The 16,272-nt window shown below is 38.3% G+C and overlaps 2 protein-coding genes across 2 annotated transcripts; both read right to left on the minus strand.

Annotated features, from left to right (window-relative positions):
- Positions 1-4,357: 4,357 nt before the first annotated feature.
- LOC132864690 (olfactory receptor 4B13-like) lies at positions 4,358-5,272 on the minus strand. The gene has a single exon (XM_060898104.1). The coding sequence runs from the start codon at positions 5,270-5,272 to the stop codon at positions 4,358-4,360; it is 915 nt and encodes a 304-aa protein (XP_060754087.1).
- Positions 5,273-14,069: 8,797 nt separating this feature from the next.
- Positions 14,070-14,984, minus strand: LOC132901148 (olfactory receptor 4B13-like). Its single transcript, XM_060943499.1, has one exon. It carries the CDS (start codon positions 14,982-14,984, stop codon positions 14,070-14,072), a length of 915 nt encoding a protein of 304 aa, XP_060799482.1.
- Positions 14,985-16,272: the final 1,288 nt, after the last annotated feature.

A 16,272-nucleotide genomic window follows, 5' to 3' on the forward strand; every position in this document is an offset into this window, starting at 1 on the left:
CACCTGGTGAATATCTCTTCTGTAAGAATCCTCACTAGCTTTGGGGTCCGGCTATCACACACAGGGAACAGCTCTGTCCATTTGGAGTAATAATCCACAAGGACCACCAAGTAGCAATTACCCTTGCGGCTGCGAGGAAATGGGCCCATGATGTCAATACTCATCATTTCACCAACTTCAAACACTTGGGTCAATTGCAGCAGACCACTGGGTTTAGAATTAGAAGGCTTATGTTGCTGGCAGACAGTGCACTCTCTGATGTGGGCCCAGGTGTCTTTGCGGATATCGGGCCACCAAGCAACCTCTAGGATGTGCAGGAGGGTCTTCAGGCACCCAAAGTGTCTGCCTAAAGGATTATCATGGTAATACTGTAAGAAAGTGGACTGCAGCTCCTTTGGGACAACTAGCTGGAATTTGTGCCCATCCCGTGCAATTGGCACTCGCCTGTAAAGCAGCCCCTGCTGGTCAACAAAGGTGATGTGGCTAGGAGAAACAGAGTCAGAGGAAGACATCTGCCCACGGACCCCTGCGATGTAAGTGTCTCTTCCTTGAGCAGCAGAAATTTCATCCAGGGAGTTGGGCAGATCAACAACCACTTTTGTGGAGGCAGCACATACAGCAAGGCTTGGTGTCGTCATGGCGGTATTATCAGCGGACATTGGACCCCATGACAAGGCATCAGGAATGACATTTAATGTACCCTTTCTGTAACGCACAGTAAAGGTGAAGGGCTGGAGTCTCAGGGCCCAGCGTATGAGGCATGAAGAAGTCTTGGGGTGTTAAAGACCCATGACAGGGCTGCATGGTCTGTCACCACTTCAAACTGGACTCCTTCAAGGAAGTGTTGCCATTTCTCCATGGCCCACACAACAGCCAAACACTCTTTTTCAGATGTAGAGTAGTTTCTCTCGGCACCATTCAGTAGGCGGGAAGCAAAGGCAATGACGTGTTCACCGTCATCATCGTCCTGTGTCAACACTGCACCTAGCCCAATATCACTAGCATCCGTGGCAACCTTGAAGGACTTTGACAGGTCTGGATGAGCAAGCACCGGGGGAAATTGTAGTGCCTCTTTCAGTCTTTCCCAGCTCCTCTCACAGTCCTTCATCCACTTCCACTCAACATCCTTCTTCTTGAGGTTGTGAAGAGGGGCGGCCAGATCTGCAAAGTTTTTAATGAATTTATGATACCAGCCGGCAAGACCCAGAAACCTCTGGAGCTCTTTGATGTTTTGAGGCCTAGGATAGTCACTTATGGCCTTGAGCTTCTCAGAGTCAGCTGCAATACCCTGGCTGGACACTTGATGGCCTAAGAACGTCAAGGAGGTCTTGAAGAAATGACATTTCTTCAGGCTGAGGGTCAGTGAGGCTAGATGGAGCTTCTCAAACACCTTCCTCAGATCGGCCAGGTGGGCTTCAGACTTTGAAAAGACAATAATATCATCTATGTAAACAAAACAGCATATCCCCTTCAATTCAGCCAGGACAGTCTCCATAAGCCTCTGAATTGTGGCTCCCGAGTGCTTAAGACTGAAAGGCATAGAAAGGAAATGGAAGAGACCATAAGGCGTGATGAATGCTGTTTTTTCAACACTGGCCTTGTCCACTGTGACTTGCCAGTATCCTGAGCATAGATCCAGAGAGCTAAATACAGATGCACCAGAAAAGGACTCAAGGATGTCATGGATCTTCGGCATTGGATAGGCATCAAACAGAGTCTTTTTGTTCAGGCGCCTGTAGTCAACACAAAATCGCAATTTCCCCTCAGGCTTGGGCACTAGGACAACTGGAGAGGCCCATGGGGAGGAGGAAGGCTCAATAATCCCATCAGCTTCCATCTCCTTCAGTTGCTGCTGGATAATCTCCCTCTTTAGTGGAGATACTCGATAAGCTGGACAGCACAAAGGGACATCATCGGTCAGCCGGATGGTGTGTTCTACAACGGTCGTCCTACCAAGTCTTCCAGAGCAGACGGACGGCCACTCATTCATCAGCTGTAGCAGCTCAGGTCTGGGCTGCTGGGGTAAGTCAGACAGGATGCTAAGATGAACAGATGTGTTAGGTGCTGGCTTTCTATGAGGCAGAGCATAATAGATGTGAACACTTGCTGGTTTCACTGTACACCATTCATTTCCCCACTCATTCTGGTCAGTGTGCAGATAGTATGTTATTTTCCCTCCATTGTTTACTCCATAGGTTCCCCACTTAAAATCCAGGTGCACGCCACTCTTTTGTAAGAAGTCTAGGCCTAAGATAAGAGGGAAAGCCAAATCTTCATCAGATAAGACATACACGGAGTGTGTCCAGTACGTGTTATGGAGGTCAAGGGTACAGTTAACTATCCCTAATGCCTTTTTGGCTGTCCCATTGGCCAGGGCAAACTCCTGATCACGACAAGGTGACAGGTTTTCCTGTGGCTTCTTAATCTGCTGCCACAGTTTGTTGCACATCAGAGAGAAAGTACTCCCTGTGTCCAGCAGGGCGGCTCCTTGGAAGCCTCTGATAGAGAGATTGACGGCCAGGAGAGACGGTGGATGTTTGAGAGGAGTGTGGGAGTGTGTTTCAGATTTCACAACAATTACTTCAGCTTTTTTTGTCTTTGGTTGCTGTTTAGCTGCTTTCTTATTATTAACTCGTGCCCAATAATTTTTCATTGACACTAGATCATTCTCGATCATGCTGCCTACTTTCACTAATCAGCGCTAACCACTACACCACCGTGCCGCCCTAGACGTTTTAATATGAAATATAAATGTGTCTTAGACATAGATACTATTTTACACTACTGATTAATAAAACTTTATGTGGCTGATGCTACATAGTAATTGCAAATCTTGCAAGTGATGATTAACTCATTCTACCAATTTGCAGATGTTTTTTACAAGTGAATAACGCATTGACTGTCAGGAGGGAGTATGTTCCTTTCCCTCATAAATGGAAGTAAAACACATACGGAGCCTTAAACACTGCATTCCATTTGGCTGGTAGGGGGAGCAGGCTATCTTCTGTGTGATCTTTAACTAGTTTTAGAATGCTAGTTTAAGCTGATATGTGATTGATCTAATGGTAAAACAGGGCGAGGTCTCTAGAACTTTTTTTGACATGTTGAAAGGTTACAATTTTACTTGGCAACAGAATGTATCTGAATTCTGATTGGTTATTGTTATATTATTGCCCTTTTGTTGTCTTCTTGAGCCCAGAGTGGAGAGGGGAGGGAGCGGAGGGAGGGACAGGGTTCTACAGAGAAAAGTTTTCAGCCTACCACTTTCAAATGAACCCCCTGAAAACCAATCAGTTCAGCATATGTATGTACTCAGTATGTGACATTTTCAAAAGAGAGGTGGGAGTAACCAAAAATTTCTTATCAAGAAGGCGGAGGCTGTTATGCTTATTACGTGAAAATGTTTTATTTGATTGTTCGTGGCCCAGACACCTTTTAATGTCCATATCACCATCGGGTTGTTGTTTACATGTGTCATGTTACATAAACTTGGTCAGGGCACTCTGCAGGTCTTAGCTGAAGCACTTCAAATGAAGGGTTAGTGGGCTGCTAAAGTTTGCAGGCACTTCACAAGCAAGACTAGGTGCAATATTAGCCAACATTAGCACAATTTGATATGATTTAATAATGTCTTTGTGACCTTAATGAACACCAGTTGTCAGTATCAAGTCAGATTGTTATTTACATGCCACACAAACTTAGAAAACAGGCATGTTCGTATGTTGTCGTTTTTACACACTAAATATGAACTGTTGTTAACTGATTCATTTTACAATCAAAAATATTAGTAGGGACATATCAGCCGTCATTTGATATTGGTAGGGATACGTCCATACCCAATTCTACGCCTAGGCTAACAGGAAGTTAAGAGGCCTTGGCAAGATAAGAGACATTTTGGAAGTCTCAGCACCTCTGAATTAATAATCCAAATGAGTGTATATACATTTTTGACCCTGTATGTATAATTTTGACCTTGTGTTGATTTCAGAAAACCCAAAATAAATTAAAACTTCTGCACCAAATTCATGGGTCTTTTCTATTAAAGAAATATGTTGTACAATCATTTCGTCATGGAAAATAAACAGTTCAGAAATTATTGAAAGCCCAATATTGCCATGACATTCATATCCAAGATGACATTAATGTCACTGTATGTAAACTTCTGACCACAACTCTCTCTCTCTCTCTCTCTCTGTGTGTGTGTGTGTGTGTGTGTGTGTGTGTGTGTGTGTGTGTGTGTGTGTATTTTTTTCTTTGTAGGATAGAAATATATTTTAATGGCGTTTTCTGGTCATCATAATAAGATCAATTACATTTATCTGAATTAATCTTAACAAGTTAGGCAAAGCAAACAGTTTTAAAAATGTTTTTTAAAAGCCATCTTTATCTTAGTCAACCTTATACCATACATAATAGGATTAAGTAGTGGTGGACAGACCACAAAATATACTGAAATTATCACACGCAACACAGGAGGCATGTATATCTTCTCAAATCTACTTGAGACAATCTCAAATGAACAGGCAAGAGAGAAATTTAAGAGTGAAGCAAGGTGTGGTGCACAGGTGCTCATGGCCTTTTGAGTAGTCTCTACAGAGGAATTTAAGCAAACTCTCAATATTTTCATGTATGAATATAAAATAAGCATTAAGGGAAGAACTATAGTGACTGTGGCACCAATTATACCATAAATGTTATTCACACTGGTGTCAGAGCAAGCAAGTTTCACAAGAAGATAATTGTCACACCACACTTTCTCTATTATATTTCCACATAACTCTAAGCGTAAACTTAAAAAAATGTTTATCATGAACTTTAAAAAAGATACAACCCAAACCAGTACAATCAATATGCATACCCTATTACAAGTCATTATACTGCTATATAGTAAAGGATAACAGATAGCCATATACCTGTCATAAGACATAATTGCTAAACTTCCAAATTCCACAGTTCCATATGTGTACAGACAAAATATCTGTACATAACAAGAAGCAATTGTAACTTCATGGAATGTGGTTAATATATTGGTTAAAATAAAGGGAAAAAATGCAGCACTGCCATATAATTCATTCAGAGACAAACAACAAAGTAAAATATACATGGGTTCATGTAGGGATTTCTCTACATATATTACACCAATAAGTAGTGAATTGGCCAATATGATTGTTATGTACAATAGTATCAAAAGAGAAAAATAAATGTAGTTAATCTGTCCTACCTCAAAGTAACCAGTCAGTATAATAGTAGTGAAATGTGTTGAGTTTACCATGATTGTTTTTGAAAATTAAATTATATAATTTAAGCAGACTGTTTAATAATTGTAAAATGAGACCATACAGGCAAATTGAACAAGTTGAGCAATTTGCAATGATTTGTCAATTGTAAATATATATCTATATCTTAATATGCATTATAGAGTATAGAGTGTGCTTATCTGCTTTTTATTTCAAACGTGTTTCTTTAAAATCGATGATCTCTGTAGTTCTTTGTAGAGTGTAGGCATCGGTAGCAAGGTTGAAATTTTCCTTTGGAGTTCATGTCACTTCAGTCTCAGTGGCATATATAGTTCTTTAAAGTTGCAAATAGAAAGGCAGTTATTTATAAATAACAAGACAAATAGATTTAAAATGGTGATTTGAACATGCTAAAGCCTGCAGATAGATAGATAGATAGATAGATAGATAGATAGATAGATAGATAGATAGATAGATAGATAGATAGATAGATAGACAGAGACAGAGAGAATAGCTTGCATATTTTTGCACGTAAGCTCAATGTCTGATCACACACACAACTAGGTTATCAAGGATCATTTCAATGATGTATAATAAATTAAACTTAATCCAGTCAAGTTTAGCCATACAGAATTAACAGAAAGCATTATAATTACTTACTTTAAAACTTACGGCTAAATGGAAAGATTACTGTGCACCAAATTTCTTATACAATAAACAAATAAAAGCTGGTAAGAAGCAAATATCAAAGGGCTTTGGACTGAGTTAAGCAGGAGCTTATTTGATGTGTTACCAAAGTATGAAATCACCTATATTTATGGTGTGTGAAAGAGTGATAGGTGGTGTTTGCCAGAGAGTCAAGGGATTTCTTCACTGATTGCATTTCAGGTACTTGACTGCAACAAATTCCCTAGTAAATTCATGGTACAAACCCTGTTTGTCTCTTAACCTACTGTACATGACTGTTTGCTTATCTGTTCTGATGTTACATCTATACTTTCTTTAGCCCAAACAAAGTTAACTGTCAGGTCATTCTATGTAAAAGCATGAAAGATTGATGACATTTTTTTTCTATTCCTCAATGAAGAGAAAAGAAATAGAAGAGAAATAACTCCATTGTCTCTAAGAGAAATAGGTTCAGAGAGAAATAACAGAAATATCTCTATTTCAAAACGTAGTTAGGAGACCACATTTGGAGACATAATACATTAAAATTCTTTATTCATGTTCTGCTGCTATTTGAAATGCTGCTAGGTATGAATGAATTTCTGAATGTACATGTGCATGGCGCTTTGTGATGAACTTGTATCTTGTCCAGGGTTGGTTGGTATCTTATCTATGCCCAATCATAAGAATAAAGTGGATAATAAAGATGAATACATTCTTACATTCAATACCTCAGCAGAGATGCCAACACTGACAAATGAAAAAGAGTAGCATCTCTGAGCACAGCAAGATGAAGCCAAGTGAAGTGAGGCTTCCTTTTAGGCCGGGGGTCTGGGGGCTGTGGAGGCCCCCCAGAAATGAAATTTCATGGAAGCTCAGAGATGAAATCTAGGCCATTTTGAGCTACTTTTTGAGGAAAATAAATGCAGGATGTATTGTACGGTATAAGCTCAATTATCCAAACTCTCTGGGGAAAATGTTTGGCTAACTAAGAGGATGTTCGGATAAAAGGTGTTCAGATAACTGAGCTTGTACTGTAATGCAGTGTTTCAGTAGTTTCATCATGATCAACAAAAAAAGCCAGACTAAAAGACCAAAGGTTTATGTATAGGTCTTTCAATAACAACAAAATTAATACTGTATTTACTTCCTGAACTGTTTTCTTAATAAATTCCATACTAAAAGATACCCATGCATACAACATTTAATTAAACTGATCATGCTAAAGTTACTTAGATAATTTGTTGTATTTAGCTGACTTTGATTTCTGTTGTATGACTGGCAGTGGCACACTGAACCTTTGGCTATCATGAATTGCTTGTATGTTACCCAGCTGCTCACTTGGCCGTGTATTCAGCTAGAAATTGCTGTTCGCCCTCCTCTTTTTAGGTGGAGACACCATCATTCACAATCCATGGTCTGTCTTCACTTCACACCTGACACTAGTTTGTGAGAGAACTCGAAAATTTCAGTTCTGGAACATGACTGACGAAGACAGTTTGCTTCCATGAAGACAACTATGCATCACTACTGCACGTTTCTGAGCACTGCATTTAACACCCACTGTGATTGGCCAAGGGCATGAATCAGGTCACCTCTCAGCCAATCACAGCACAGCTAACATAAGGAAATTCCCAGAATTACCCAAATCAGCGTAAACAATGACGCGCAGAACAGTCCGAACAGCGAAAATATCTTTATTCGATTGATACACAAGCAAAACCTGTTGAAAAATGTATTATTTTCAGGTTGACATGTAGCACCGTAATTGTGCTTCAAATCCGTAGCTGCTATGCCCAAATCATGTATGTTGGCATCTCTGCCTCAGTTCCATTTTCTTTTTCACATGAATGCAAAACTAAACAATGAATAAAGTCAGTTGTCTTTGCACCACTTCAAAACTCTGTAAAACATCACCTGTTTTTCTGCAGTGAGTAACAATTGTGTATTCAGTGAGCATACATTCAATTTGCATAATGTTAAATATTATATGTTTGTTTTCAAAAAAAGGATGAAAATCAGTTTAGTTTTGTGCATTTGCAGAAGGTTCTGTGAGGATTGTTGTATAGTAGCATCTTGTTAGATGGTATAGGTCCTGAACAAACCCTTCTCCCAACTGTTTCCACAAAGTTTGAAGCACACAGTTCTCTAGAATATCAGTTATGATTTTCTGTCACTGGGAGCTTGTTGACTCTTTTTGTCTTGTCAGACAATATTAGCAGCTCAGGTGATGTGTGAGTTGTCCCCTTGTCTTTCAGCTTAGCTCACAGGAGATTTGACCAATGTTCAATTTTCAGAGGCAGCTGCACAAGTCGGAAGGGAAGTCAGCAACCCCAGGTAGGGCACTGGCCCTCTGCTTCCTGCATTGGCACTTTTCTTCCCATTCTGAGTGCAGGCATTCCACCTGTAGGGTGGTGCCTATACTCAGTGTGTTTTGCCACACAGGCCGGTTATTGGCACTTCATTCCAAGGAGGAGGAATCAATGTTGAACTGTTTTATAGTGTCCTTGCACACATCCTGGAAATGTATTTTGGGCTTTCCATGAGAACATTGTGCATTGGCAAGCTCACCAAAAAGAAGTTGCTTTGGAATGCAGGTGATGTCCAACCTCTCCACATGTCCAAGCCATCTCCACCTTCTTTTGCTCATGATGGTCATGATTGTTGTTTACTCTGCCATCTGAAGAACTCGGGTTTGGTACTCTGTCTTGCCAGCTGATGCCTAAAATCTTACAAAGGCAATGGAAGTGGAATGAATTACATTTTCTCTCCTGTCCCTTGTTGATGGTCCATATCTCTGAGGCATAGAGAAGTGTGCTGAGCATACAGGCTTTGAAAATCATTATGCATGTCGTTATAGTCAGGTACTTATTCTGCCAGGCTTATTTTGTCAGTTTTCCAAAGGTTATGGCACCTTTTCCAATTCTGTAGTTAAGTTTCTCATCTAGGGGGATCATGGATGACACAGTTGATCCCAGGTAGCAGAATTTGTGGACAATTTCAAGAGGTCTTCCACCAAGTCTTGGGGTGTCAGTGGTGGAGGAGGCTCCTTGGGCTAGAACAATCATTTTCTTTACATTGACGACCAATGAAAAAGCTTTGCAAGTCTCGTTTAGGGCATCAGTCATCTCTTGCAGGGTGGTCTGGCTGTGAGCAACAAGTGCTGCATCATCAATGAAGAGATCTTGTTGTGTTCCTTGCTTCACTTTTGTCTTTGCCTTGAGTTTTGCCAAATTGAGCAGTTAGCTGTCTGTTCTCCAGTGAAGCAGCACATAACCAGGTGAATCTTTGAACACAATTTCAAGCAATACTGCAAAGTATATTCCGAAGAGTGTTGGAGCGAGGACACAGCCCTGTTTAACGCAACTTCTTATCATAAAGCTGTCAGATGTGGATCCATCAAAGTGAACAGTGGTTTCTATCTCTTTGTGGAAGGACATTATGAGGCTGACCAGCAGTGGAGGACAGCCAATTGCTTTTAGGGTGTGATGTAGCTCTGATGTACTGACTGTGTCAAAGGCTTTTTTTTAAGTCCACAGAAGCAATGAAGAGAGGCTTCTGTTGTTCATGGCACTTTTTTTTTGCAATTAGCAGAGTGAGAAACTCATGTCTATGGTAGATCTCTTTGAGTGGAACCAGCGTTGGCTTTCTGGGAGAATTCTCTCTGCCATTTTTCACAGCTGTTGCAAGATGACATGAGCAAATGCCTTGCCTATAGGAGTGCTATCCTTCTGTAGCTGATACAATCTCCCTTGTCACCTTTGTTTTTATAAAAGGTGACAATGTTAGCATTTCTCATATCACACTGGAAGCTAGATCAATGACTAACCATGTGCATCACTATCACACCTGCACCTGTGAGTACTCAAGACTCTGTTTTCCAAAATTCACCATGGCCTTCAAATATGGCTGCCATGGACTACAACACCTCACCACTCTCAGTCTCCCGAGTTCTAATCACACACACCTGTTCCTGATCATAGCAGCATTACAGTTAAAGTATAAAAGGACTCTCCTCTGAGCTTTGCACTTACTTTGTGAAGTAAATGCTCAGTGTCTGTTTGCCTGACTTTTTCAAGCCTTATATTAGTGTGCTGTTATTCTGGTTTTGACTTTGTTTTTTTACTTTGGACTTTGCCATTTGATATTGCCTCTGATAACCTATTTGTGCCTTACCTGACCATTGCCTGTTTTTTGGCTCTGCCTTTTCTTGAAAGTTTTGGATTTGTCTGGCAGTTTACGTCATGAAACTCCTTTCTGCTTTTACATCCATCTGTCACATGTATTTCAGTCAACCACCTTCACCTACAGTAATAAGTCATAATACTAAAATGGACCCACTTCTCACACAAAACACTCATGGTATATGCAAAATTTTAAGCACATTCTCCTTATCACTAATTTCTCCTTCTGAGTCATGATCACAGTTCAGTTAAAGGATGGTGGCTAGAGGTGATGATTTCTTCATCTGTTGTGGAAATGGCAGAGCTTACCAGTGTGTCATTGTCAATGTCCACCGACTGATTCACTACGTTTTCTAAATCTTCACCGTTCAGTTCGTGTGTTGCAAATCACTGGTGATGTAATTTATGCTGTGCTGCAGGACTAGATGATGGTATAAAAACACTGCTAGTACACTCAAATGAGGTGTTCAGTTCAGCAGTATCAGCAGTCATTTTGTCCTTTGATCACTGTTCTCAATAATTGTTACTGATCAACACCTCAGCGAGGTTAGTTAAGCCTTTGTTTTATGTCGTTAACACATTGTTAACTTGACTGCGTACTTGATTACTTATTGTTTGTCTCTAGTGGGAAGAGGAATTTATGGCTCAATGTGTCATATAAACAGGCAAATGATGGATGTAATTGCAGGAAGAGTGTTTATTGACAAAACAGGCAGGCAAACAGTTCAAAAACGTAAGACAAACACAGTGTTATGAATCAGGCAATGGTGAAGCAAGGCAGAGGCAAAGACGAAAAGCAAAGTCCAAATACATAAAAAGTCAAAACCAGAAAGGCAATACACAGATACAAGGCTTGATAATGTGAGACACTAAGGCTACATCCACACGGCAACGAGATTTTTTTTTAGCGGGTAAAAAAAATATCGCGTCCACATGGGCAACGGATCAGTAAAATATCAGGTACATATGGCAATGCAACGCTTGCTGAAAACGATGCAATACACATGCCACACCTCTATGTGCGCTGTAAGACGGTTCCATTGGAGACACCAGAACAATAGAAGAAGTAGGACGCATGCGCATAAACCCCTTCTTCTACCCGGCGTGAATGAGTGAGTGCTGCTTGTTCTAGTCATGTGGTTGTGACGTCATCGTAAACAAATCCGTTCTACTCATCCAGACGACTTCGCAACGGCGCCATTGCCAGATTTTTCCACTCTGGAAACTGTTCTCAAAAAATATCATTTTGGGGCACCCAAAACGCCGGTGCCATGTGGACGCCAGGCCGAAACGATAAAAAATTTTATCGGATTTACCTGAATCCGTTGCCGTGTGAACAGGGCCTAAGTACAGCACATACCGGTATACTTTGCCAAGTCAGTGTGTTCAAAGAGTCCTTATAAGTGCCTGCTGTGATTGTGCTCTCATCTGGAACAAGTACATAGCACTGTCATTAGTCCTAATGGCACTGTGCATGCACTGAATGATCTGAGCACAAACGTGTGTGGATGTGAGACAGTGATGCTTTTTTGAAGACTCCAACTCAGTGCCACTAAAGACAGGAAACATGAACTTAGTTTGCTATGTGCAAAAGTTCATAGTAAAAGAGTTCCTTATAGAGGGGTTGCAGTGCAATTATAACTGATATCTATTCTACAGTAATCTCCTTAGCTGCACAGACTGCCTAAATTTGAAGGCCTGAACCTAAATCTATAACCCCAATTCCAAAAAGTTGGGACACTGTGTAAAACATAAATAAAAACAGAATGTGAAGATTTGCAAATCATGGAAACCCTATATTTCATTGAAAATAGTACAAAGACAATATATCAAATGCTGAAACTGAGAAATTTTACTGTTTTTGAAAAATATACTTATTTTGAATTTGATATCAGCAACATATTTCAGAAAAGTTGGGACGGGGAAACAAAAGACAGAAAAAGTTGTGTAATGCTAAAAAAACTAATTTGGTTAATTGGCAACAGGTCAGTAAGATGACTGGGTATTACTAGAAGGGTACTCGGTAGAGTGCAAACCTCCGCCAAGCCACATTTTCGGATTTGCATCAAAATCCAACCAATTGTTCCTTGGCCCATGGGCCATCTTTCCTAAAAATTTAATCAAAATATGTTCACTACTTTTTGAATTGTAGTGGGAAAAGGCACAAAAAGGAAAAAAAATCCTGGAGCCGCATACATACGGGTATCTAGACCCAGTATCTACCATACATGCATATCCGGATTTGCAACTATATCTAATGAATTGTTCCTTGGCCCACCTTTCCTTAAAATTTCTTCAACATCCATTAACTCCTTTTTCAGTGAGATTGGGAAAAGACAACCAAACAAATAAATGGAGGTGAAAACAGAACCTCCTCCAACAAAGGTGGCTGAGGTAATAATAACATTTAAATAGTATGTAGTATACCACCACCACCTTTCTATCTGCATATCATATGCAGATTGTTCAAAAAATAATTCTTATATGGAATATTAACAATACACTGTGTGTTCAAATGCCATTATATACATATACAGTACTCATATCAACATTCACACTTGGCTTATCACCTGAAATTTTCCATTGTGAGACCTTTTAAATCACTTACATTACTGCTTCCAAAGTAGTAACTGATATGTATTTCAAACTATACATACACACTTGTCAGAACCAGTTACTGTGTCAGATACACATATGCTGCCTTCTTGTTGTTTCGTCAGGACTTCTAGGTATTTAAGTCTGTGGGCCTAATGACAGTCCTTCATAACAAAAAAAAAATTGTGAATGTTGCCTGCCCTTTCCCATGCATAATGAGTTTTATTTTGAGAATCCACATCAAATGTTTCATTGTAAACATAACTGTCCTCATAACAGCATCTCAATAATATATAGTCAGTGAAATTTAGTTTGTAATGAAACCATTGTGTTACAGCAATTTTGATTAATTAAGTTCTGCATCACTAATTTGAAAGGCCATTGAAAGTATTTAGAAAGTACTCTGTGAGATATATATATATATATATATATATATATATATATATATATATATATATATATATATACACACACACACACGAGACAAAGGAAAAAAATCTTTATTTATGAAGATAAAGCTATTTCTCTACATATCCTCCATTTAAATCTAAACACTTCTGCAAGCAACGTTTCCATCAGAGAATTCCTTCTTTGTATTCCTTTATTGAATTCTATTGAATTCCTTTTGAAATTATAACATCTGTCTTAGAACTTTTTGACTTACCCTCAAGTGTGTGTGTGTGTGTGTGTATGTATGTGTATATATATATATATATATATATATATATATATATATATATATATATATAAACACACACAGAGGGGGTTTCAAAAAATTTTATATTATTTGAGATGTAATTATCCCAGAGATTACATAGTCTAGGCAAATGAAACTGGACTGGCTTAATTTTGAGCAATATTAGATTTATTTCTCAAAATTTGAATGAAAAATTCAAAGGTATGTGGATTCCATGAACGATTTTCACTATGTGCGCAGCCTGAGACACACAGACAGACACAGACAGCCTTCCTCTTTGAACTTTATGTGGCATGTCCAAATCTGCATTGCAATTGGTGCATTTTTAGAGAATTCTCTCATAAATGCACGCTGCGCAGTCTTGTTCGACTGTATTGCAGTGTACTCTAAAACACAAAATGCCTTTTCTTTTACAGTGAATGGCATTTCTATACTTAAAAATATAAAAACAAAAAAGAATGAACATAAAATTTTGACCTCTTTCCACACATGCTGTTAAAATTTGAGGTCAATTGAAAGAGAACTAGAAAAGTTATTAGATTGTGAAATGATATCAATTTTTTTGAAACACCCTGCGTGTGTGTGTGTGTGTGTGTGTGTGTGTGTGTGTGTGTGTGTGTGTGTGTGTGTGTGTGTGTGTGTGTAATGGGTCTTTTTGGGTCATCTTAACAAGTTAGGCAAAGCAAACACTTAAAAACGTTTTTTAAAAGCCATCTTTATCTTAGACAACTTTATACCATACATAATAGGATTAAGTAGTGGTGGACAGATGACAAAATATACTGAAATTATCACACGCAACACAGGAGGCATGTATATCTTATCAAATCTACTTGAGAAAATCTCAAATGAACAGCCAAGAGAGAAATTTAAGAGTGAAACAAGGTGTGGTGCACAGGTGCTCATGGCCTTTTGAGTAGTCTCTACAGAGGAATTTAAGCAAACTCTCAATATTTTCATGTATGAATATAAAATAATTATTAAGGGAAGAACTATAGTGACTGTGGCACCAATTATACCATAAATGTTATTCACACTGGTGTCAGAGCAAGCAAGTTTCACAAGAAGATAATTGTCACACCACACTTTCTCTATTATATTTCCACATAGCTCTAAGCGTAAACTTAAAAAAATGTTTATCATGAACCTTAAAAAAGATACAACCCAAACCAGTACAATCAATATGCATACCCTATTACAAGTCATTATACTGCTATATAGTAAAGGATAACAGATAGCCATATACCTGTCATAAGACATAATTGTTAAACTTCCAAATTCCACATTTGCATATGTGTACAGACAAAATATCTGTACATAACAAGAAGCAATTGTAATTTCATGAAATGTGGTTAATATATTGGTTAAAATAAAGGGGAAAAATGCAGCACTGCCATATAATTCATTCAGAGACAAACAACAAAGTAAAATATACATGGGTTCATGTAGGGATCTCTCTACATAAATTACAGCAATAAGTAGTGAATTTGCTAATATGATTGTTATGTACAATAGTATCAAAAGAGAAAAATAAATGTAGTTAGTCTGTCCTACCTCAAAGTAACCAGTCAGTATAATAGTAGTGAAATGTGTTGAATTTACCATGATTGTTTTTGAAGATTAAATGATATAATTTAAGCAGACTGTGTTTAATAATTGTAAAATGAGACCGTACAGGCAAATTGAACAAGTTGAACAATTTGCAGTGATCTGTCAATTGTAAATATATATCTATATCTAAATATGCATTATAGAGTATAGAGTGTGCTTATCTGCTTTTTATTTCAAACGTGTTTCTTTAAAATCGATGATCTCTGTAGTTCTTTGTAGAGTGTAGGCATCAGTAGCAAGGTTGAAATTTTTGTTTGGAGTTCATATCACTTCAGAGTCAGTGGCATATATAGTTCTTTAAAGTTGCAAATAGAAAGGCAGTTATTTACAAATAACAAGATAAATTGATTTAAAATAGTGATTTGAACATGCTAAAGCATGCGCATATATATATACCGTATATATACACAGACAGAGAATAGCTTACATATTTTTCTATGTAAGCTCAATGTCTGATCACACACATAGCTAGGTTATCAAGGATCATTTCAATTATGTATGACACATTAAAATTAATCCAAACAGTCAAGTTTAGCCATACAGAATTAACAGAAAGCATTATAATTACTTACTTTAAAACTTACAGCTAAGTTTTAAAGAATCAAAGTATTCAAAGTATTCTGGAAAGATTACTGTGCACCAAAGTTCTTATACGATAAAAAAATAAAAGCTGGTGAGAAGCAAATATCAAAGGGCTTTGGACTGAGTTAAGCAGGCGTGTATTCAGTGTGTTACCAAAGTATGAAATCACCTATATTTATGGTGTGTGAAAGAGTGATAGGTGGTGTTTGCCAAAGAGTCAAGGGATTTCTTCATTGATTGCTTTTCAGGTACTTGACTGCAACAAAATCCCTAGTAAATTCATGGTACAAACCCTGTTTGTCTCTTAACCTACTGTACATGACTGTTTGCTTCTCTGTTCTGATCTTACATCTATACTTTCTTGAGCCCAAACAAAGTTAAATGTAAGATCATTCTAACAAAAAGCATGGAAGTTTTATGACATTTTTTCTCTTTCTCAATAAAGATAAAAGAAATAGAAGAGAAATAACTCCATTGTCTATAAGAGAAATAGGTTCAGAGAGAAATAACTGAAATATCTCCATTTCAAAACATAGTTAGGGGACCACATTTGGAGACATAATACATAAAAATTATTTATTCATGTTTTGCTGCTATTTGAAATGCCGCTAGGTATGAATGAATTTATGAAGGTGCATGTGCATGGTGCTTTGTGATGAACTTGTATCTTGTCCAGGGTTGGACTGGTATCTTATCTATG

This window comes from Neoarius graeffei, chromosome 17 (assembly GCF_027579695.1).
Source record: "Neoarius graeffei isolate fNeoGra1 chromosome 17, fNeoGra1.pri, whole genome shotgun sequence".
In the NCBI taxonomy this organism is placed as follows: Eukaryota; Metazoa; Chordata; class Actinopteri; order Siluriformes; family Ariidae; genus Neoarius; species Neoarius graeffei.

Excerpts from the sequence above, each read along its gene's own strand:
- LOC132864690 (XM_060898104.1), bottom strand. The coding sequence starts at position 5,272 with ATGGTAAACTCAACACATTTCACTACTATTATACTGACTGGTTACTTT.
- LOC132901148 (XM_060943499.1), bottom strand. The coding sequence starts at position 14,984 with ATGGTAAATTCAACACATTTCACTACTATTATACTGACTGGTTACTTT.